This window comes from Strix aluco, chromosome 5 (genome assembly GCF_031877795.1).
Source record: "Strix aluco isolate bStrAlu1 chromosome 5, bStrAlu1.hap1, whole genome shotgun sequence".
Taxonomy (NCBI): domain Eukaryota; kingdom Metazoa; phylum Chordata; class Aves; order Strigiformes; family Strigidae; genus Strix; species Strix aluco.
This window is the reverse complement of record NC_133935.1, coordinates 1,970,680-1,995,623: the sequence shown is the minus strand read 5'-3', so window position 1 is coordinate 1,995,623 and position 24,944 is coordinate 1,970,680. Positions and strand designations below refer to the sequence as shown.

General features: G+C 41.4%; 1 protein-coding gene across 3 annotated transcripts in view; it reads left to right on the top strand.

The window, feature by feature from the left end:
* PHF21B (PHD finger protein 21B) overlaps positions 1 to 24,944 on the top strand; it is a 171,472-nt gene that overhangs the window by 125,186 nt on the left and 21,342 nt on the right. For all 3 annotated transcript variants that reach the window (XM_074825611.1, XM_074825609.1, XM_074825608.1), the window contains 4 exons: positions 2,323 to 2,415; positions 17,335 to 17,685; positions 19,473 to 19,595; positions 24,451 to 24,502. In XM_074825611.1, the coding sequence (XP_074681712.1) occupies positions 2,323 to 2,415; positions 17,335 to 17,685; positions 19,473 to 19,595; positions 24,451 to 24,502 (619 nt within the window). The remainder of the gene's footprint in view (positions 1 to 2,322; positions 2,416 to 17,334; positions 17,686 to 19,472; positions 19,596 to 24,450; positions 24,503 to 24,944) is intronic.

Sequence of the window (24,944 nt, the reverse complement as noted above, 5' to 3'; positions counted from 1 at the left end):
CAGTTCCTCTAGTGTGGGTTGGAGAGTTCATTTTGGTATTTACCTTAACAGTTTTATTGTTAATATGAATTAATTTTAGTTCATGCTAATACGAGGCAGGAGGTTGTGATAGGTCTAATAAATGGCAGTAGCAGCAGGTGGCAGCTCAAGTTCTCCGTCTCTCCGGACTGCAGGAATTCATCACATCGTCCTTCCCAATGTGTGAGGCTGTGATATGGTAGACAGGGCAAAGAAGTCATTCGTTCAGATAGGCTATAATATCTTTCCTAGTGTTTTTATTCTCACGTGTCACCCTATAAGGATAACTGCGGTAGAAATACCCGCTTTTGTTCCTCACTCTGCTGCCAATACCTTTACTTCTGCAGGAGGGTGTAACTTGTTCTGGCATCCACGGGTGGGAGTGCTGCTTTCTCTGCCCCCTCCGCCCCCCACCCTTGGCTCAAGACAGAATTTTAATAGAGTGTATTTTTCCATGGATAATCCAGGGTACTGATAATCCATGAGTACTCGGGAAAAATTGAATTGTGTGTTTATAACTGCACAGCTCTCCTTGTTGTTTTAACTTACGCAAATCTTATGCAAATTTTAGTCTTTGCTGAATATATAACATCACACCCCCAAATGTCTCCAAGAGGAGTAGCAGAGTTAAAAATATAAACTCTGTAGGACAAGATTATTAAAAATATTCTGCATGAAAATGCATGGTATTCTTACCAAACACTGTAGTTAGAATGAAATAGGCTGTTTCACCACTCTGTTGTTGAGGTCTAGGGAGAACATCTTGACATGGACCTGATGCAGTTTTACTTTCCATGAGCTGATTTCATGATAGTTTCCTTTTTATTGACATATTTCATTACCAGATTGGGGTAATATTAGTTTACTTTACCTTACTGGCTGTGATCCAATACTTTTGTTTTGAGGGGAGTTAAATTTAGAGAAAATCAGTTGAATCTGTTTTTCTTTCCTTATTATCCATTTCTATCAGCCTGCTAAGTTTTTGTGATCGGTGACTAAGTTTCTCTTGCTGTTATAATAACAGTCATCTGCTTACTGATATCGGCATGTAGTCCTAACAGCAATTAAGACATGTTAGATAGAAGATATAAAACCTTGTTTTAAGAATATTGGCCAATTAACCAAAATATGAACTGTATTCAGGAGTGAAGGAATGAAAGAGGGTGAAGCAAAGTTCTTTAGATGGGTGGCCCAATCCTAAACTTATAACCTATCTGTCCTTTTTAATGGAGAAAATAAAGTACAGGTTATTTACAACATCTCAGAGCCAATATTTTAGGAGCCTCTGTGGGTGAGGCTTGAAAAAGAGGTGCCATTCAAACCATCTATAGCAGAACTCATAAATATACATCTATAGATATCTGTATCACTACAGATAGTTGAAAAGTCAGAAAAGGACTGAGGCTAAACAGACACAGAGATTTTTTTGGCGTGGAAGCTTGTGTGTACTTGACTCTATTACAAAAACATATTTTGCTTACTCTTGGTATCTAACTGTATTCATAAAAATCATTATTATCATATTATCATATGATCATATTATTATAAAAATCATATTATCATTAAAGATAATACTGGGTTAACACATAATTTCTCCATCTACAAAGTATTTATGTAGGATACAGCAATATATTTGCTCATAGAAGGAGCTACCTGGAATATTTTAAATAAGCTTTGAATAAAATTGTTATACAACTGAGAGAAGGATGAGTAGAGAAGATAAATGTTGAAAGTAATAGCTGCTCTGTTGGCCTAACTGGATGTTGTCTTAGCTGAATGTTGCGTTACAGCGTGCTGTAGTAGATTTATAGGTAGCTTTCAGTTTTAATAATTCAGTATTTACTATTTACTAAGACACAGTGAACTTCTCTTGTGACCCTGGCTACCATGAAATGCATCATCTTTGAAGTTTCACTGTGGCGTGTTTCACCTTTCTTCAGATCTCTTGAAAACAAGCTAGTGCCCGGAGAGCCTTCAGCCATGGCCGCACACCTGTGTTTGCTTTGTCTACCAAAAAACCTTCACAACAAGGAGCCACATCCTTTGCGCCCAGAGTTACCAAATGCTCTAAGGAGACAATAGGCTTTAGTTAAGAGGGCTTTGTAGAGAAGGGTAAAGAGAAGGAGGAGTCTCTGACTCTTCAGGCAGGAGAAAGCACTTCAAATGAACTGGTGTATTATACCTCTCCGTCACGCGTCGGGAAGAGACAAAGAGCTGCAAGGGGAACCACTGGGTCGGGCAGATTCTATCTGGGGAAGCTGTGCAAGTGTTTAAAGCTGTATTCAACTGTTTTTCTTCCAACAGACTTTGGGAACTATCACTGCAGTGCCCATTAAGGTTCCTCAGGTCAGCTCCTTGCAGAGGTTGGCAGGACAAGGACCAGCAGTGCTACCTCAGGTACAAAATACAGTTCCAAAGAGGGTTTTGTATCATTTTATATGTATTCTATTCTGTTCCTGTCTGGTGCCCAGGCCTGGGTAGGTCAGCACACTCATTTTGCTGAATAAAGACTCACCTTCAGTGGGTTGAACAGCAGAGTTGTGATTTTCTCCGATTCGTGAAATAAAAAAAAGATAAATCAGTTTTCTTCTGGGAGCATACTGTTAACACAATGAAAAGCTATAAAAAATCTTGTAGATTCATTGTGGAAGAACAAAGTACATACGGCAAAATGTAAATTTATGCTTTATAAGATGAATCACAAATCACAGAAGTGAAAATTTGCAATTCTGTAATTAAGAAAAGTGGTGGAAGTATTAACCTTTCTGTTCAAGATTTAGCCTCACACATTCTTTTACTAACTTACTTGCCTTATCCCTGTCTGTCCCAGTATAAAGTTTCGGCCCAACTAACCCAGGTGCCAGACTGAGGCAAGATTGACTGGAGTGAAAGGAGAGTTACACTCACAGATTTTTAAAATCTTTCCAAACTTGTTTTCTTTTCTGAATAGCCGTCACTGTTTCCCCAACTATGCTCTTTATTCCCCATTTCAACCTTCGTTCTCAAAATTTTTGGATGTCATTTTCAACAAGTGTTTTGCTGCAGTTCTATGGTTTGCTTTTTGGCTTCATGATTATTGGGTATAAACATATTTCTCCTGTGTGGCCCTTAGAGGTCTGTTTCTCATATGTGAACGCTTATCTAGCATTGAAGTCAATGCTGGGTCTTCATATTGTTCCTTTATTTTTTTTTTCCTAATATTTTCTTTGTGGCAGAATCTTATAGAAGATCTGTGAGCTAAATCTGCCTGGAGGAAGGAGTATTTCCAAGATAAAGTTCTTAAATTCTCTCTTTAAATTACATTTTGTGGAAGGCAAAGTTGTGAACATAAAGGAAGGTTATAGTTTTCTTATCAAGTTCAAGACTTTGCTTTTCAGTTGTTCTTACAGCATAATAACACATTGATTTCTGCCATTTTGGGGTGTCAAAGATGAGCAGATTGCTCCTGAAAATAGCTGAGGTTCAAGAGCAGCTGAAAGACCTGTAACAGGAGCTTAAATTATCATTAAGGTTATGTTTCAGCAATGATGATGGCATTGCAAATGCTGCACTTAGGGAAGCATCAATGTCCTATACTTTTGTTAAGTAGAAAAATTTTCATTCAGTGTTAGATTCAATTTTGAAGAATTGGAGAAAGTGGAGGAAGCTGATTTCCTCAACTTTTTGAAAAGAACACATATCCCTTCTGTCTTGCTCTTTAGCTCGTGGCAATATCTTTGTTTGTATTTCACTTTGTTTCAAGCCTTTCCTAGCACAGCTTTCCATTTCAAACCTATTTATACAATCATACTTAATACTAATGAAACACCAGCCCTTCCTCAGCAGCCCTAAGCCGTAATTCACTAAATTTTCTATTTCATATAGAGAGCACAGGAAATAAGCACATTGCAATCTCATTTCTGTCAAAACTAAACATTAAGTAGGCAGATGTATGTATTACCAGAGGTACGTCTTACGTTTTGAGTTTTTTCTGGCTTTTTCACAGGCCTTCTTCAGCAACAGCCTGCCCTATTTACAGGCTGTGTCCTCCTTTGCAGCTCATCACGGTCTATACGTTCCTCTCCCACGCAAAGCTTATGGAGAAGTTTAAAATTTCCATATTGTTTCCTAGTGGGGAACTCCCTCCACCCATCAAAGCTTTCTGCCTGATGTCTTAAGAGAGATCAAGTTTTCATCTATGAGTGGAAAGTTTAGCTTCTAACTTAAATAGTCAAATGCCTGCAAAATATATTTAATAGAGCCGTAAATCGGAGCGATGTAAAGCTGTCGTTCCCCAGATGCAGCTGGATGCAGGTGATCTGGGCGGCCGCTGTAAGTGGGCTGCAGCACTGTATCACTGTGGAAGCTCTCCTTTGTAACAGCTGTAGGTGAGTGCATAGTCATCTCTGGCAAATTTTGAGGGTCCATAGGAAATCTGTGGTGCAGGAGAACTGGAAACTTCACACGGAAATATAAAAATGCCAGGAAGCAAGGCCATGTAACAACACAAAGGTATTATGGGAAGGAACGTCTCTTCCCTCTTCTCCCTCATAGCTCTGAGTAAACAAGTGCTGAATTAAAAATTGTTTTGGAAATGAAGGCGCATGTAGTATATTTCAGTGGGATCTGGAAAATGTGCAGAATGAAATCCTGTCGCAGTCCCCGTCCTTCAGGGAGGTGGTGGAGTCCCCATCCCTGGAGGGGTTGAAGAGTAAAGTTGACTTAGCGCTTAGGGATCTGGTGTAGTTGGGAACTGTCAGTGTTAGGTCAGTGGTTGGACTGGATGATCTTCAAGGTCTTTTCCAACCTAGACGATTCTGTGATTCTGTGAACAGTTACACATCAGACCTGGTTACAGGGCAGGCTGGCTACTAACCTCCTTTAGCCCCCCTGGGTGACAGGCACAGCTCATGGACCCTGCTCTGAGTTAGCAGCACAGTCCTACCATTCTAGGACTGACTTTCGAGAGGCAGCTTTGCCACTGTCTCCCAAGCATACTAACAAGCAGGATCCAGCCGAGTTTGGCACCTGCTAAAACCTTGACTTTGGCTGCCCGTGTAGCAGCAAATTAAAGGGACAGCTTTTCCAAAGCAGTACGATGTCCATACTCGTGCACGTTAGCTGTGGCTGAATCTCATGCTGCAAGGTGTTGCACCTTCCCCGACCTCCATCTCTACAAAGTCTAGCTTTACCAGGGAACTGTGTAGAACCCTGATAGCAACGAGGCCAAAGCAGCAAAGGCTTTAATAAGCCCACCTGCATGCCTGCCTAGTTACTCAAGCACCTAAGCCTAGGTGTAGTTTGTGTGAGGGCGGTGGCAGGCGCAGTGGCAATCACCTAAACTGCCTTAATCTGGATGTGCTGCTGCCTCTTGTCTTGTTTAAGGAGGGGTGGGAGGCCTGGATTGGTCCCTTTTGGGATCCCTGCCGTGTTAGGAGCCTGCTTGTCTCTTGAGTCGCTCTCTGGAAGCGCCTTCACTCTTAGCCAGATAGTTTGCACTTCTGTTTCAGGTGCAGGTAGGTAAGTGGGATTAATCCAGGTCAGCGTCTGCATTCCTGACAGCACACCAATTGCTACCTGACATTTCTCCTTTGGGCCAGTTTCACCATTTCTTTGGAATTTCAGACTCCCTTTAGATTTAGATGTAGGCATGAGAGGCATAAATATTGTCAGGCTGGCTGGAAAGAAACGGGAATCCTCCATTTAAGGGTCCCTCATCACATCTAAAGGAGTTTTATATTTCTGATGCTTTCATTCTCCTAATCTAGACAGCCTCTTTTGATTTACCTCTATGCAGTCAAGCAGGAAAATACCACACAAGTAAACTGAGGCACTTAACAATACTTATGTAAAATAATACGTACAGCTTTCTCATTTTCCACATTGTACAGATACTTATCATTTGTTTTCTTCATTTGAATGGGTTTATGATATGACCCCCTGGGAGCTCTTCCATATGGGGAATGAAGTTTCAAAATCTGCACATTCACAAATGGCAGCAAAATCCCATCATTTAGTGCAGAACTGCTATTAAATGGTGAGCAAACAAACATTAATTACAAGTTCATTGCACAATACAAACAATATTTCTTTAGGCATTCATTATTTGCTAAAACAAGCGTTTGGCAGACCTGTTTTCTTTTTTTAATTTTTTTTTTTTACAGAATATAAAGTTAGTTTTGCTTTCATCGAATAAGTAAAATTTCTGCTCTGAGCGGTGATGTTTGGTAAGTTAATTCTAGATAGTCTTTCTCTTCTTACTTTGGCCTTTGAGGTTTCCAGCTGGGTGAGATGTTTTGAAACTGCAGACTTCCCACTGCACTCTCAGAAGCAAATCCTGGAGATCCTCTACTCCAACACACGGGTGATGCACTCTTCTGCTCTTGAGCTGTTCCTCTGCTTTATGGCACCCATCAACTGTAAGGAGGGAGCGGCTTTAGGTCAGGTTGGGGCTCCAGTTTCCAGCTGCAGTGCAGACAGTCTGTCTATTTTGAAGTGGTTTACATAAAAAATTAAGTCGCACTGTAGCTACCTGAAGGCATGTGGGAAATCTGATTTTTTGTTCTTCGAATGGAAGACTTTAAATGAAACGGTGAAGATATTAAAATAAACCTCCCATTTTGTTGTCAGTAATTTGAGCCCAATCCAGTTCTCGTTCAAATGAATGGCGAGGCTGTGATGATCAGAATAGAAGTTAAATGGGGTTTTGATGCTATTTCCCTGACCTATTTTTCCAGTCCTGGTTGAAGGCAGGGCTTGGGGTGGCTTTGCTCATGGCACTGCTGCTCAGAGGAGTGTAGCAGACGCCTGTGGAGGAGCTGTCAGGTCAGTGGTGAAAAGAAACAGGTACACACAACCACTTTTTTCAGTTGATTCTAGGCAGTTCTGCTGTCAGCTGCTGCTTATTTCTCATCTTCTCTAGTGATTTTAATATGCGTAATTCAGTGGGGTCTGAATTCAGTCGGTGGGCCGCAGGCTGCTTTGGGACAGGGGCTCTTTTGTTACTCCATGTGTGTTCATCACACACATCTGGTCTCTGGATGTTCCCAAAACTTAAACGCACCTTCTCATTTTTAAAATTCCTTTTCCTAGTTCTCATGAGCGCAGTTCCACTGCTGGCTAGTGCTTCTCTTCGTGGGTGTACCAAACCCAACCACTGCTCCTGCCTTCCCCGGTGATAGGGCTGCTGGAAGATTCCTTGAAAGGAAAATGACTCCTATAGACAGAACCCAAGTTGTGTGATGCCACTGTGTACTGTAGAAGAAATGTGCTAACAGATTGGTCTGTGTCCAAGCCTCTCTCTGTCTGCATCATAAGTCAAAAAACCCACAATCATTATTTTTAAGTGTAATGTGTTAAGAGTGCACATAGCCGTTAGAAGTGGAAAAATATTACTAAATGCAAGTCAGCATTTTGTGAAACTAGAAAAGAAAATAGCAGATATACATGTTTGTATAAAAAATTACACAGAATTGTGCAATGGAGAGACAAGAGCACTTTATTGTTTGTTTGAGTAAGGAATAATTGAATTGCGTAAAGTTGTTGTTACAATATCAGAGGAGAAAAGGACTGCAATCCCCTAAGGGATGTCATGCACCTTGCTGGTATGTAACCCTCAGCACTTCCAGGGGGATGTGTTGGAATGCTAGTGGAGGAGAAGAGGGATAATCTCATTCAAGGTAACTTAATCAGCGGTGGTCTGTAACCAGGCTAAGGGTTTTGCAAAAGTATTTAATATTCATTGGCTGTATGCATGCAGAAAACAGAAGCAAAATTGCTTTTTTAAAAGGAAGGTTTGCAGAGGCCTAGCTGAAAATGTAGCCCTTAATAAAGATAGTTGTTAATCTGTTTTGTTCTGTATAAGCTTTTATAGTGTGCTTGTCACTGCATTTGAAGCACCTTCCAGTAATGTGTTAAGCACAAAGATTAACATCTATCGTAAGCTATTTCTTCTCTCATCCTTTCCCTTTGGGAAGAAGCGCATGCAGCTGAAAGTTCTGCTTAGGGCTCCTTTTTATCAGTTTGCTTATTTCTGATAGGCATGCTACTATTAATTAATAAACTATATATTTCTGTCAGAGGAGTATAACATAGAAAATGTTTATTGTAGAAAGTGATGAAGTTTGCGCCCTTGATCCATAGAGAAGTTGAGACATGTGAACATCAGCCTTGCTGTAGAGACACCCTGCACCAGAGACACGTGGCCACCTTGGCCTTTCATACTAAGCCTTTACAGGGAAAGCTTTGAAGATTGGGTTGAAAACACGGTACTTTATTGAAAAGTCTGTGGGAATCTCAGTTACGCACTGGTGGATAGGTTTGCTAGGTAGCCTGTGTTGCTGAGAGAGGCATGGGCTTGTTGGAGCATCTGGAGTGCTCCGTGGTGTGTATTTTACACCGCTGTAGTGCAGCCAAGACAGAGGAAGGTACGACTAAGGTGGTGGGATAAGAACTGTTCCTTGTGGATGGTGATATGCCAGAGGTGGGCAGTGATGAGGAAACCAGTCTTCTGCAGTATGGTGCAGGGGAGAACTTTGTAGAGTCAGGCTGATGGTTGGACTCGATGATCCCAAGGGTCTTTTCCAACCTGAATGATTCTATGATATGGTGTATCAAGGGGGACTACACCCAGATGCAAATTTTCCTAAGTACCTTCCTCTGTTACCTCTGTCTTTTTGAGTTTCAGTGTCAGTTGTCTGTTCCTAGTGAGAGAAATGATTCAGGGTGGCGGGGAAGGGGAAGCAGAACTGGCTGTTACTGATGCTTAAGACCTTCGGATCCAATCAGTGTGGTGAGCATTTTGAAAAGGACCTCCCTGGAAGTCAGGTCTCCATGGTAGTCTGCACGTAGGAGCCTAATGTATCCATACAACCCCCGGGAAAGAGTCAAGCCATTTTCACAGAATCATCACAGAATCGTCTAGGTTGGAAAAGCCCTTGAAGATCCTCCAGTCCAACCATTAACCTCACACTGACCGTTCCCAACTCCACCAGATCCCTCAGCGCTGGGTCAACCCGACTTTTCAACCCCTCCAGGGATGGGGACTCCCCCCCTGCCCTGGGCAGCCCATTCCAACGCCCAACAACCCCTTCTGCAAAGAAATACTTCCTAAGAGCCAGTCTGACCCTGCCCTGGCACAGCTTGAGGCCATTCCCTCTTGTCCTGGCGCTTGTTCCTTGGTTCAAGAGACTCATCCCCCCTCTCTGCACCCTCCTTTCAGGGAGTTGTAGAGGGCCATGAGGTCTCCCCTCAGCCTTCTCTTCTCCAGACCGAACCCCCCCAGTTCCCTCAGCCACTCCCCATCAGACCTGACATTTTAACACCTGACATGGTACCTTTTTCCCAGGTGAAAATTCTCATGCTTCTCCACGTCAAATGCTGATTTGCAGGGTATCAGAAAGATGAGAAGAAATGTTCCCTCTCTCCACTGACGCCATTTGCATCCATGCTTCCTGTCCCTAAAACCTTCACTTTCATCTCCCGATGTCTGAGCTTTTTGTGTGCTTCCATCTTGCTCAGACTGTCAACAGACAGAAACGATTTTTGTCATTATTTTTATTATTATATTGTCTTCCAATTTTTTTGCTTTTCGCCAGCAAATGAGCTGAGGCTGGTCAAATCATTATAATGTGCCATTATTGTCTAGAAGCAGGAAAAGCGCTTAAAGTGACGGACAGTGCAGAGCAGTAACATCCATAGTCTTTAAATTGACACCAGAGTTTGAGTCCAGTGAATGCCCAGCTGCATGGATTAGTCCAGAGCTCGCCTGTGAAAATAGACGGATAGGAGGAAAGCAGACAGATGTTCACTCGATTGTGCCTAAAGGCTTCATGGACACTTTATATTTAAATTGAAGTAAGTTAATCATAGATGAGTATCTGCGAGAGAAGCAAGCTGACTTGTAACGCTGAAAAGAGTAGAAATGGAAGTAAGTTATTGACTGGTGTGTATAATCATAGTCTAGCTTTTATATTTCTATTGTAATCCTAAACAATAAGGATTAAATTCTTTCCTCAGAGGCTCATAGATAACTGTATATTCAAGGACGGAATCATTGTGCAGAAGGGAAAAACAGCAGAAATCCTTGTCAACTTCAACCCCTACTTGTTATTTTTTGGAATAATATTGATTTTAATTTGCTGGCTTAGTGGTAGTTTTCCCCTTTGCAAATGGAAAAGAGACACTTAATGAATCATCAACTCAATAGCAACAATGCCAAACCAGAAAATGCAGGCAGTAGAGCTGAGGAGAAAATGTACATTTCATTAGCAAAAGTCAGTCAAGTTCCTGTGAAAATACAGTTTTGTGTTCAAAACACTGATAACATTTTTAATAAAGAACTCCCACCTGACTGCCTTATGCCAACATCCACAAAAAGCAGAGCTGGCAGATTCGCACACAAACATCCCTCTCAGCAAAACTCCTGTTTCTGTAGTATCAAGCAAAGCTGAAGGGGAAGAAAAACTAAATGAAGTAGCTTTGTCTTCTTAAAAATTGCACAGGGGTTATATTATCTGCGTGTCACCTTTACACTGAAGGCGGCTATCCACGACTAACAAATGGAAATAGCAAAGGTACAGAGTCCAGTGGAAAATGTCTGATACAGTGCACGTAACGTGAATATGTGTGAAAATACCCCAGAGTGATTCTTGGGTTGCGTGGCAAGTAGAACGAGAGACCGGGGTTTGTGTCAAGGTGCTAGTTGCAGTCTGGGCCTTACTGAACTCTGTCCAAATTTGCTGTTGGTTTCAGTCAGATCGGGATTTCTTCCCTGGTCCTCACTGTCCAGAGCAGCAGGATTGGAAACATGGGCTGGACAAATTGTTTGGGCTTTGCCCTGTATTTTGTATCATTCTTCTGTGGCTTCCCAGGCTGAAATTCCAGGTAGATGCTAAGGAGAGGCTTATGTTGTATGTGAACCCAGGATTAACTGAACTGGGTCATCTTGCCTGGGGTTTCCTCCTGATACACACTGAAGAGGAACTTCCTTTTTGTGTAGCCCCATCAAGGGGAAGGAAGAAAAATCAGGTGTGGTTTTAAATCTTCCCCCTGTGGCAAGAAAATAAACTGTTTATTTTGACTGTGGCCTCAGACCAGGCTGAAGATAAGAGCAGCTTATCAGGAAAGGAACCAAAAATCAACCAAGCTGGAAACACTTGTATTCAAGTCAGTTGGGCAACCTGGATTTTAGGGTGTGTCACTGGTGTAAAGTTATGCAGAACGTTTTCTTTTGCATAATTTTTATTGATTAAAAAAAGAAGAGGGAGAGAGTCGGTCCTCAGCTGGCATAAATAGACACAGCTTTACTGAAGTCAGTGTGCATCTGTTCATTCTGGTGAAGGATATAATTACCCCATATTGCACTCATTTTACCAGCCATTGCTAATGTTTTCTGTGTGATCCTCTAAAGCTTTTCAAGAATGAAAGCTCTGTCTGCTGCTCCCAGCACTTTGCCTCTGTGACATATGAATTGTGCCAAATCCATTTGGAGTTTTTGTTTTTAGGCTCTGAGTACAAGGGTGAAGTGAAAATAAAGTGTGAATAATGGTCTTTCTCTCAAAGGCAATGTGATATTGCGTTGAGCTGAAAAATTTACTCTCATACAGATCGGCCCTGCCAGTATGAAGGGCTGATTGATGCTGAGCATGATCCAGCTGATATCTGATATTGGGGAGGGGGAGGGCTCTTCAGTGTTGCTGACAAAGCTATAACAAGATCCAGGGACTGGAAGCTGAAGTTAGGCAAATTCAGCCTTGCAATAAAATGCCAGTCATGAGCATAATAAAATATTATAACAGTTTATTGGGGCTCGTGATGAATTCATCGTTAAGAAGTCTTTAGTATTTTCTTTTAAAATCAGTCTTCAGTTTCTGGGAAAAATTCTACGGCCAGTCTGTGAGCTGGAGGATCGTGATGATCCCTTTTGGCTTTGTAATTGAAGTGCACTTGTTAACTTCCCTTCTTCACTAGGCTGTAAGGAGAACACATTTACCAGGATTGCCCTTAACAATACTCATAGCACCTGCAGATCTGCACAGAGATAACTGTTCTAATTAAATCCTGTCCTTTAGGACTACAAAGAATTGCCCCCAGAGATGGGAGGAGTTGTGTGCTTTCCTTCCCTTCTTCTCCTTTTCCCCCATACTTGTTTGGGTTCGGTCTTGAGGTTTATTTTGTAAGAGTTTTTCTTTTCTACCTTCTTTTTCTCTATGACAGCACGGGAGCGGCTCACCTGATGGGATGTAGCTCAGGAAATACGTTGCCCATGATCACAGTTGCCTTTGTCAGCGGTGACACACATCGGGCTCTCCCACCTCCGCCACTCAGCAGTTTGTTCACCTCTGTGGTATTCAACAATTTGTGCTCTCCAGAGCTGGAATGGAAGCCTTTGGGCTTCATATAGGGACATCTGGATGGAGCTTAATGATATGGGATATACCAGAAGTTGTATCAGTCACAGGAGCTGATTCCTTCCTGATCTGAAACTCTTTAAACTATATGAAACGAGGGGTTGCTGAACAGAAGAGCACTCTGCACATCTCACAGGATTGGGCTCCCTGTTATTTCCCTGTCTGAAGAGCAGACAGCCCCCACCTAGTGAATTCTCAGGTCTGGGAGTATCTTCCTGAACACTGTGCTCACCTGCAGGCTATTTGAGAAGTACCAGGGATGTCTGAATATTGCTGTCTAAAATAATTTTTTTTTCTGTTATTGTGGGTATCGAGGAAACTCAAGAACAACACGCGTTTGTGAAATCACATTCAAGAAGAAGCTCTCTCTTCTCCTGCATTTAGAGCCCTGGTAGTATCACATTCTGTTTTGACAGCTGTCAGAAGTTAAATGAAAGATATTTGGGGAGAGGAGGGTTGAGCTACAGGAGAATTGTTATTTGCAGCGCTCGCCAACAGTTGCAGTTTTCACTTGGTAACATACATGCTGTCTGTTATTCTTTCTCTTTTCTTCTCCTCTGCTAAACTTTTGCGCCTTTTCTTTCTGTGGCTCTTGTCATGGGGACCGGTGCCATCCAACCTGGGCACCTTCGGTAGGAAACGTCTGTTTGATTCCTCGCCTGTGAAATGCAGCCCGTGCCCTGCCCTAGTTTTTCTCCAGTTCTTCTTCAGTGCCTGTCAACTTCCAAACTTCTGCTAGTGCCACTGTCCTCCTTTCAGCTCCCAAATTTAAGCTACAGCTTTGCCATGAGGGGAAGGAATTTATACTAGCTCTTTCCTCCATTTTTTCCTTCCCAGCTGACACCATTTATTCTCACAGATTACTGTGGCAGTTTGGTTCTTAACATGAAACGCTGCTAAAGGTCTTTCACTTAGCTATTTATTAAGTGTGTTTAAATAAATAAATAAATACTTATTTATCAAGCTTAGTGTTTATATTCAAGGGGGAAAGGTTCATAGGTGTTAGAGCACACGGGGCTTCTATGCTTGCTTTCTGTTTGGGATTCATGACTGTGGGCTGTTGAAATAAACGTTATTTTAACTTGAATTTATTTTAGCTTTGACTCAGGGGCCCCTGAAACTTTTTCTGTAGTCAACCCTTTTTATTATTCTGTAATTGCAACTAAATACGCTCTCACAATGTTAGCTGAACTTGCCAGGGAATTTGCAGACTTAAAGACCGCGATACCTCCTTTGTATCACACGGTGGCAGAAAACGCCCGGCCTATGTTCTTGTGCTGTATCAGTGTGGTGAATCCTGTCAGATTATTTCAGTATGAAGCACTTCATAGAGAATATTTTACTTTGCAAAATGAAGTCTGTTTAATTGTCTGTGCAGGAAGAGCTTATTTTATAGCAAAGTAATATACATTCATCCACAACTTGCAGAACGTGCGTTAAGGGTGTGTGTAGGATTGGTTGAGGTATTACATCTGGCAGTCAATATATATATGTAATAGTGCAGAAAAGATAATTATATAGCTGGAATAGATATAGGCATTTAGTTTTAATTAGGCTTTTGATTAAATATAAAAGTGCAATTAAGAGTGACAGATACAGTAGATCCTGGTAGACTACATGACAGTTTTTGGCTAGAAAAACTCCTGAGCTGATTTTTTGTCAGACTTGATTTTTTCTATGGATCTCAGTGACTGTTCTGTTGAATCTTTGATGTGAACTACTCCTTATTCTCTCTCTCTCTTTCTCTGTATATGTGTGCTTATCTGTGTGCTTACAGTATTTCTGTTGGTAACAGATGTTACATTAATTGAAAAGAAAATTATTTTCTTTTAAGGAGAGATGATAAAATTTAGATGTTGGCCAAACAGCTAAGGATTAAATTTGGATTTTTTAGCCATGGTAATACATTTTAACTGTGTTTTGCCAAGCTTCTCAGACTTTCTTTTCTTGAATAATGATACTATTTCTGTGAACATGTCTCTGAGCACATGAGCATGAGTAATTTGTTAAAGGCTTACATATGAGAGACTTACATAAGTTATAACATAGGAGGGAAAGGATATTATTATGAAAATAAAAAGGTAGATATTACAAGATGTGCCTTGTATAACTGACTCTGACACAGACATGAACAAGCTGCTTTAAGTATCATGTCTCCTATTGCACTGAGCTGTTGTTTATGTTAGAAGCCTTAGTTTTGCTGAATGCCTGGGCTGAGATGGGTTTAAACCAATCCTCTGAGCGCTACTTTTGAAAATAAGACCATTAACTAATTATGTATGTGAAGCTAATTATAGACTCCTCTCTTAAACAACTTGGCCACGGTATTTTGTCTGGTATCTTAACTAAATAAATCAAATAATCATTACATAAAGTCATCGGATAGGGGAAAAAGAGCAAAAACCTCTTCAGTTACTGTCGGTGTACCTTGGCTATGGTTAGTCATAGTTCAGCCTAGTTTTGCATCATTCCACAGTGGGTCTGTGAGTCCTTCCAGCGTTACCCCAAAGTTGTGAGCTGAGCATAGCAGCTTCCTGCCTTTGTCACGAGTCTGATGCAGGACCTTGGGCAAACCCCCCTCTTCGCTCTTCTTCGGCTCTGTTTCCTCTTTCACTTTCCATCTGCCTTGGTTGCTGACAACTGAAACGCTCCCGAGCAGGACTGTGCCTCTGATACACGTTTGCACTGCTCGTAGGTGTTAGGATCCTACTGGCAATGGAGGGCCAAGTTGTCCAGACAGAAAGAGCTCGTAACATGTGTGTTGCTGCACTTAATATTCACTGTGGGGACAAAGGGGTACGGCTGCTCCTTGACACTATAGAGGATGATGGACACGATAGAGGATGAGCCCTGTGGGATGAGGCCAGGCTGGACGGGGCTTTGGGCAACTTGGGCTAGTGGAAGGTGTCCCTGCCTGGGGCAGGGGGGTGGGACTGGATGATCTTTATGGTCCCTTCCAACCCAAACTGTTCGAGGATTCTATGATTCTGTAATTTTCTGCACATCAGTAAATCCCTGCGTTTTCATTAAATTGCTTACTTAGGCTCAGGATTGAAGTCGGCATCCCTGGAAGGGCTCCTGTAGACTACGGTGCAGTGACACAGGCAGCTGTTTCCCGTGTCTGTCTGTTACAACTTGTCATTTTGGTTCACAGTATGGAAGGTGCGAGAAGTGACAGGACTAAATAAGCACAGAGGGAACTGACTGTTTTATCTGGCCGTGTTAACGAATAAACTGGGAGTGAAGTTAACTTCATGTGAAGCAGTTTAAATTATTTATTTTCAATCCTGGAACCGTACTTAAGACGTTGTTAAGGCAGAGCCATGTTGACAGGATGACGTTAATTACGCCACTGGAAACACATCACATTAGCTGAGAACAATTGTTCACAGCTATCAGTCATGGCTCTGGGTAAAGCCACAGCCTTCCCAAAGCTTGGCAAACAGTTTCCCCCTCCATCCGTGGCAGTTCCTTCTGCATCCACCCGCAGCTGTAAACTAGCTCTTTACTTACAGCAACAAAAAAAAGGACCTGGAGAATAAATCCTGTGAGGAGCGATTGAAGGAGCTGGGACAGTTTAGTGTGAGGAGGAGAAGGCTGAGGGGAGACCTCATCACTCTCTACAGCTCCCTGAAAGGACATTGTAGAGAGGTTGGTGCTGGTCTCTTCTCACAGGTGATTAGTGACAGAACAAGAGGGAACGGCTTTAAACTGCAACAGGGGAGGGTCAGACTGGACATTAGGGAAAAATGTTTCCCAGAAAGAGTGGTCAGAGAGTGGAATAGGCTGCCCAGGGAGGGGGTGGAGTCACCATCCCTGGGTGTGTTTAAGGGTTGTTTGGATGAGATGTTGGGGGATGTGGTGTAGGGGAGAACTTTGTAGAGTCGGGCTGATGGTTGGACTCGATGATCCCAAGGGTCTTTTCCAACCTGAATGATTCTGGGATTCTGTGAAAATATGAAGTTTGATGGTTGTGGGTTTCTTTTCTTCCCCTCTCTATTTTTCCTTTTGGTGAGCTGAGTGATTGTGTGATTGATCTCCTCTCCATTAGACGTGGCACATCTTAAAAACATTACTTCATTCACTGATCCACCAGCATAAATGCATACGCTTATTGTTCCTGTAAATGCTTTCCCACAACCCCCTTAATGATTCAGTTCCCACTCCTTAATTCATAGCAAGAGTGTTGTGTCCTTCAGAACAGGAAATTACTGTGTCTGGGGTCTCCATTCTCTGCAAAGGCTTTGGCTTAAACATCCCTACTGAGAACTGGATGGGACTCGAGTAGCATTTGTATGGATGTGTGCTAATAAAAGTGAGGAATTGACTTTTCCCTCCCATCTTGTTCAGCATTGCAATGAGTTAAGGACTCCAAAATGACCCAGCTGAGGAGCGCTGGGAATATATCTACAAGTGAATGAATGGCTGGCTACTTCGAGTTGCTGCATTACCTTTTTCCAGATGCTCCTGTTCCGTGGCTAATGCAATTAGGGATTCTACTGGGAGAGCGCACGTTTGCAGTGTTGCAAACAGAGAGTTGCAGTACAACTCCCTGAAAGGAGGGTGCAGAGAGGGGGGATGAGTCTCTTGACCCAAGGAACAAGCGCCAGGACAAGAGGGAATGGCCTCAAGCTGCGCCAGGGCAGGGTCAGACTGGCTCTTAGGAAGTATTTCTTTGCAGAAGGGGTTGTTGGGCGTTGGAATGGGCTGCTCAGGGCAGGGGGGGAGTCCCCATCCCTGGAGGGGTTGAAGAGTCGGGTTGACCCAGCGCTGAGGGATCTGGTGGAGTTGGGAACGGTCAGGGTGAGGTTCATGGTTGGACTGGAGGAGCTTCAAGGGCTTTTCCAACCGAGATGATGCTGGGATTCTGTGGTTGTTCATTACAGTGTGAGGCTGCGCCTGATAATGTCTAACTCTCTGTTTGTAGGTTAGGCCAAAGACCCTGATTCCAGACAGCCTCCCCATCTCCCCGTGCAGAGACCAACCTTCCAAGCAGCCTCCCACCTTCCAGAAGGCAACTGTAGTCAGCATCAAAAACCCCAGCCCGGCCCTCCCGACTGCCAATAACACCGTCAGCCATGTACAGACGCCTAACAGCCAGTCACAAAGTGTCACCGAGTCTACAGCTATTTCATCACCTCTGAGCAGTGCAGGTGTGGCATACGCCATCATTTCCACCTCCCCCAACAATGCAACTCCTATCAGCACCAGCGCGACTGTCTCTGTCGTCAACGATAGCATTAAAGTGCAACCACTCCTCATTAGTGCCGACAGCAAGGTGGGTTCTGCTTTTCACCATGTATGGTTTTTTTTGGTTATCAAACAGGGGAATTACATTGCAGATGGAAGCAGAATATTCCCCTGGGAGTGCACAGCCCTGTGCAGAGTGGTGGCAGTGGTTCCTTTTGAAGAAAATAATCAGAAAGCAGTGGGAAGATTCTTAAGGGGACACATGGATGCTAGTAGACATTAATCTGTGTACAAGCCTATTTTTTTTGTGGGAACAAAATGCATCATTATGTAGCCTGACACTAATGGGACCATATGATCTTCCATTTGCTTAAACCAATCCTCACTAATAATATCCCTGAATTCTGTGCAGGCTTGAATTTCCTATGGACTCCCTCTTCAATTATACAGTGATACTAGTTATATCGACTGACCCCAGGGGAGTATATCAAGTAATCAGGCATTCCCTTCCACACTTTCGGGGAAGACCAAATGAAATGAGAACTCAGGGTTTCGAACCTGATCAGCAGATAAGTCAGTAGGAAAAAAATCAAGTTGTGAATTTCTTGTTTCCTCTTTGTACTGCTTTTCAGCTTTGAAATGCAAGAACTTCACCACTCTTACACCAGAAACAGATTCAATAAAGGCTGCCCATGTACCCAGCTGACATTCACTGTAGTTTGCTACTGGGATCCTGCTACTTTGGGTCTTGTTGGCAGCACAGTTTTCATACAATGCTAAAAAAGAATACAGAACGTAGGATGGCTTTTGAGGTAAATAAGAGCAGGCACCTCTTCCTCACTTCTCTAACATAATTTATTTTTCTCTTACTTAAACGGGCTGCTGGTTTAGAAAACCATCCCTTTTTATGCTCTTGACTCTTCTAGAGTGAGTTTATTGAGATAAAGTATCTAACAATTAACTAACATTGATTGAAAGTTAGCAACAAAATAGATCGAAAAGGCCCAGCGTTCAAATCCAATAACCTTCATCAAGAAGATGAGCTTGAGAAGGTCTTCCGTAGTCCTTCATGAAGCTTTGATTGTGGGTATGAAGTCACATGTGTAATTCTATGGTCAGAAATTGTCTTTCATTCCTTTTATTTTAATGGATTCTGAGATAATGTTATCTGCACCATATAAATCTTCCTGTGGGAATTCAGATATGAGCAGCTGCATGTACTAACATACACGCATGTATAAGAGATCTGTCTAGGAATTCCTATACTTCTAAACCAGAGTTTATTTTAATTTAAAACACCTATAGTTTATTTTGTTTATGCAAAACCGGACATCCACTGCTCATAACACGTAAATGCTGAGGCCTGAACTCTGATCTCAGTTACATGCGTAGTACTGAGGAGTATCTTCCTTCCCATCCACATGTACTTACTCTGAAATAACACTGCTATGACTGAGATCAGACTGTGCTTTTGAATGTGTAGTAAACCCATCTCTTCTACCTGTACGCAAAATAAAATCAAAGGGAAGACCTTAAAATCACTGACAATGTGAGTGCTAAAGCTAGGCTGCTGAGTCAGCTTCAGAAGTCCTCTAAATAGAAAGTGTCCTAATTTTCAGAGGCACTGATCAAATGGCTCCCTTAGGCTGCAGTAGGTTTATAATGCACCAATAAAAATCAAGTTTTAGAAACTTCAGTATGGATTTAGAAGCCTAACCCAGGTATACCTTTTTCTAAATATTTTTGGCTTGTGATTTGCGTTTGTTGTCTGTAGGGGTATCAAGTAACCCTTCAAAGACGAATCAAAGGTTTCAGGCAGAAAAAGCCAGTTTCGTGTAGTGAATTCTCATCTTTTATTTGTACGTTGTCTTTTAGGTTATCATTATTCAGCCTCAAGTCCAAACCCAGACAGAAAGTAAAGTGGAGACAAAGAAACCTCCTGAAGAGTCAGCTCAGGGACCCCCTGCTACCAAAAAGAAAAAGGAGGAAAATCCAGAGGTGATCTTTTTTCTTTTTTTTTTTTTTTTTAAAAAAGTGAGCTACAGTCTGGTATCAGGGGCCGATTCTAAACATTTTTCCCTGTGTGTACGTATTTACTTCATTTGTGCTCATGGTTCTGCCAGCTGTTCTCTGCCCAGTCACTGCAATTGGGGTGATTTCCTCACCAGTGAGGTGCTCTAACAAGTTTGGTTTGCATCATTCAAACCTTCCAGTGTCACAAAATGTAAGAATTGTGGCTCTCATAATAATCTAGGCAACTTGTGTAGCTATAGCTGTATTTCTTGTGAAAGGCGTATACAAGCTTAAGATACTTTATTTTATCAGATATATAACATCGGGTTTACAGGCTGCGTATGAGGTTGATTTAATGTTTCTTTTGTAAGATGAGCTTTTACATCTTCTTTGTAATGAATCTTGCAATTTTTTAGATTGTATTTAACAATACAGTTTCTTGCCTTTGCTGTGTACATGAGGTTGATTTAACGTTTCTTTTGTAAGATGAGCTTTTACATCTTCTTTGTAATGAACCTTGCAGTTTTTAGATTGTATTTAACAATACAGTTTCTTGCCTTTGCTGTGTACATGTCTTCCCACATGTACACAGATTCTTTCTAGTCTGAAATACATTAAAATTCTTCAAATTGGGCGAGAGAGTAGAAAGCAGGTTAAAGATTAAATCTCTTTAATGAACTATATTTGTGGTGTAAACTAAAAATATAAATCAGAAGCCCTTGTAGAAGCAGGGTTTCTCTTCACCAGGCGTTTTGTTTTTCCACTGGATGTATTCACAATGGATTGTGTGCACTTTTGAGGCAATTTGAGAAGTCATACAAACTGAATCTACTTCTGCTGTGGAAATGCTCAGCTCATCTGAAGTCTTAACCTTACTAGTCTAGTAAATGTGTAGCACAAAAGAACCTTGGAGCTGTAGGTTTAAGAGGGTTATTACAGTATAAATTTATAATGCTACTTGAGGAGTGTGGGTGGTCATTTGTTTTACTTACCATTTTAGGAGGTTGGTATAGTCAAAACGGTGTTAAGGATAAATATTGGGTTTTAGCCTAGAATGTCACAGCTTTATGCAGAAGCACTGCAGAACTGCATTTAGGAAACCTCCCAAGTTTAAAATTTGACCCTCGTATAAGTCTTCATGGCGACTGAATGATGGGACTGTAGGGCCCTGTTTTGTTTAGGGAAGTGTTTCCAAAAGGTTAGTTACTGTGTAGCACCTTAGGGGCAGAAAGGCGAGTAGATCCTGCTTAAAAGCAGAATGCTAGAAAAAACATCCATTTTTCTTTGCCTGTAACTTATCCCCAAGAAAGAATATTGAACAAAAATCTTCCAGAGAGATGCAGGAAGAGACCGTGGGACTGGGCATGCTTTTTTTAACGTAACGTTCATAAATTTAATGAGCTTTTCATTAAATTGCTAACTAGAATATCCTGACTACCTTTTTTGTAACCAAGAACATTGCTCCTACCGTGTATACTGGATGTCTTGGCAAGCACCAATTTCGGGGTAGGATGCTGAAGCTATGCCCTTAAGTTCTTTTCTTTTCATAGATTTGTTTCACGGCCGTAAAAATGTAGGTCTAGAGTTAATTTCTTTTGTTCTTTGAAAGTAAACTTTAGTTGATTATCATGTATTTATGCAATTAGTGTAATTAGAACTAACAGCATAATTAGTGTAAATACATGTAATGACATAAATAGAACATGTAATTACAAAATGAAATGGTTTTGTAAAAATCTTTGTTTTGCTTCATGAAAAGACATACTGCGCATTTTTAAAAGCACTCGTGGCTTTTAAACAGATGATTCAATTTAAGGCAAAGAGTAACAAAGATACTATGATATTTTTAAAAAAGAAATAGCCACTCTGCGCACTTCTCTCCATACCTTTATTTATCTTCAAAGCACGAAACTGAGGCAGGAACTCCAGTATGGCTCTACGTGAGTCTTAGTCATGATAGACTGGGATTTAACAAATCAAATTGAAAATTTAAAACAAATAAACCAGAAATCACCAGACTCACCGGTAGCCAGGAATCCCATATGCAGTTACTGAGTGTACCTGAACAAACAGAGAAGGCTGAGGATAATTCTTGTCTTTTGTTCCTGACTTGGCCATTCTGCTGGGAAGCTGTTTTTTGCTTAAAAGGACCTGAGTTCAGCACAAAAAGAAATGGGATTCTGCCCAAAAGTTTTTCCTTTTTAAAAAATTCTATATTGGCAAAGTTTTGTATTTCTGGCAACATTTTCCAGGACATTCTAGCAATCACTGCCAAAAATGCTGGTTACTTAGCTCACAGTGTTTTTAATCCCACCTGAGAAGGACAAGAGAGACACGTTGCAATTGTGAACTAAATGCGAGTGTAAGGCCTGGACTGAAAATCTGGAGAAACTGAAGCCTCAGTTTTGTGTATTCCTGCACAGAGGAGAAACAACAGACTCTGTGATATTTGAAAGAAAAGCTTTGCAGTGGAAGTGGTATTTTGAGTGGAATCCAACGAGCTACATGAGTGTGAAATAGCAAAACCCATAAAACCAAATATGCTGTTAATATAATATGCTTGTTAAAAAGAATACAGCTTCTACTGGGATTTTTTTAAAAGGAACCATCTTTCAAATATCTATAAAAGCTAACCCTTCCTGTGTTTAATAGTGAGATAATTATCAAGTCCATTTATGAAGGCTCTTCATATGTTAAGCAAGTATGCTGTCATTACATTTAATTAGAGCTGTATTCAAATAATTTTAGCATGAAGAGAGGAAATTGTTTAGCAAGCATTCCAGTACTCAAATAATTTTAGTTTAGATGTCAGAAAATGTATGCTCCTCCTACAGTTTAATCTTCGGGTAATACAGGCATTCCACGCTCCGTTGGGAAAACACAATTGCACGTTAACCATTCCAACTTTCTGATTCTGTATCTAAATGTTATTACTACTTCTGCTCAGAGCGCTGAGATGTATCCTGCCACGAAGTTCCTTTTTGGTGGGGGTGAGGTGAAACTTGTAACTCTGCTCAGTTGACTAATTTTCTTCTCAGATCTGCACAGTGGATCCCGGATCAAATGTTCATCTTTCCCTTCAGGTGTGGGGCCCCCACTGTGTCTAGCTGGTGTTTTAGACACGTAAGGAGTGAACCCTATTGAAATCAAGGTCTGACATGCAAATGAACACATGTGCATGTCATTACCACACTTACGGAAGGCAGAAATGTAGCATGAATATATCTAAACTGCCAGTGATGACATTCTACGTCACCATCTTCTAATCTACAGGGAGAGTTACATACTAGGAGACTGTGGAAAGAAGTATTCCTGTTTTAGGAGGTTGTTAGTTCACCTATTTGACAAAGATATTGTCACAGATACAAGAGGGGTACGGATGTCCAATCCTGACCCTCAGATTTTGAAGCACCCACCCCACAGCTAGATCTTTTAATTTAAAAAATGAGGATGTGCTTGCTTTCGCAGTTTCCCTGTGTGAAAGTCAGAATTGCAAAGGAAATGGTAGTTCCAGTGACTTTCTAGTTGATTTTATCCTGAACTGAAATGAAAAGTTGAATCATCAGGCTTTTCACAAAACAAGAAGGTCAAACTAATTTTGACTTTGAAGTGTTGAAATGTGTTCTCCTGACTCTTCTTTGATTGAAACAGAATGTTTTGACCTTCTACTGCATAAACACTGTATTTTAGTTTGACCTAAACCTACACATTTTATTTTGGGCGAGTATGATATTTGCATCTTCTCATGGTCTTTGGATGCTTTATCAGAGCTGGAGTGTGGGCTTTGCTTGCTTGGATTTCCTAAAAGCTTGGGTTTTGTAGTCAGACTGTCTCTTCTGTGGAATTGTACCTCATGAAAATGCCACTTGGGTAACACGATCCAACAAGATTGTTCAGCACGGCAGAAAGAGGAGGAGATCCCTGAGGCCCCACATTACCACAGATTTGACTCAAAACCAAGGAGTTCAGTTCAGTTTGGAGTTGGAACAACACAGCAGAATTTGTTTCCCATCAAAAAGATGGAATAAAAGCTTCAGCAAAACTTCTGCAAAGAAAAATTTCCCAATGAAAAATCACTGACAGAAAATTTAGAATCTACTCTAGTACTTGCCCTATTACTGCCTCAGCATGTTTTGAAGATTTGTTAGAATGAAGATGTTTTGTGCATATATAGTGTACAAGAGTTCTGAGTAATATTTTAGATCAGATTCCTCATTGCAAAATGAGTTCATCAGTGTCAGGAGATGTTAGTTCACTCCTCATGGAGGGAAAATATTGGACCAGTGTACCTCTTCATAATTCATGCACACGATATTGCTCCTGTAACTTGGGAAGAGAAATTTCTGAAAGTTTTTTTGGGAGGGGGGGACCTTCAGTAAGCTTCAGATGTCTTGTTTAGTGTTGTAAAGTTCAGTGGAAGTGTACCATATCTTGTTTTACTTCATACAGCTTGCTCACGTCCAATAAAAACAGTGCCATGTCCAGATAGTAATAATAATACACAATTACTTCTCTAAAGAGTGAAGTAACAAAGCAACTAGCAATTGATTGAATTAACTGAATTTTGATCACGCGCTGTATAAAATCAGTAGTCATACAGCGTTGGCTTCATAAGTCTCTGAACTGCTAAAGTTCATATAGTCTTACAAGTAGGACGTGACTGACCAGGCATATCTGAGGCAAATCTTCAGTTCAAGTTCTTCTTATTACTATGCATTCAAGTAAGATACATTTCTAAAAGACCTTTACTGGGTTTATTCTGTCAATGCTAGACTTATTTATTTACTTCTACCATGATTGTTGTAGTAGAAAATCTAACCCCTGTTTATTTTTTCCTTAGAAAATTGCCTTCATGGTAGCATTAGGACTGGTTACAACAGAACATTTGGAAGGTAAGATGGCATAAGTTGTTTTACAGTGCAGTTTTTGAGTGAAATCTTTTCTCTTGGCTGCTCTGCAGCTAAGAGGAATCAGTGATTCTGTCCACTGAAGGGCAATGACAAATCAGGTGAAAATATGATCTATACACAATTGTGCTTTTCAGCCTCAAAATAACGGGCGACCTTATTTTGCTCTGCCTCCCATCCCATCGCACAGCTCAAGAGGCTTGAGAACTGGCTCTGCAGCCAGCACCAACAGCCTGGGCATGAGCTGGCATTTGGGCTCACTCAGTCGCTACGGTCTTTTAAAGGATGTTAAACAACAATTAGGGAGGTGGTGGAGTCACCCTGGATGTTTAGATGAGATGAGTCGTTTGGGTGAGATGTTGGGGGATGTGGTGTAGGGGAGAACTTTGTAGAGTACGGCTGGTGGTTGGACTCGATGATCCCAAGG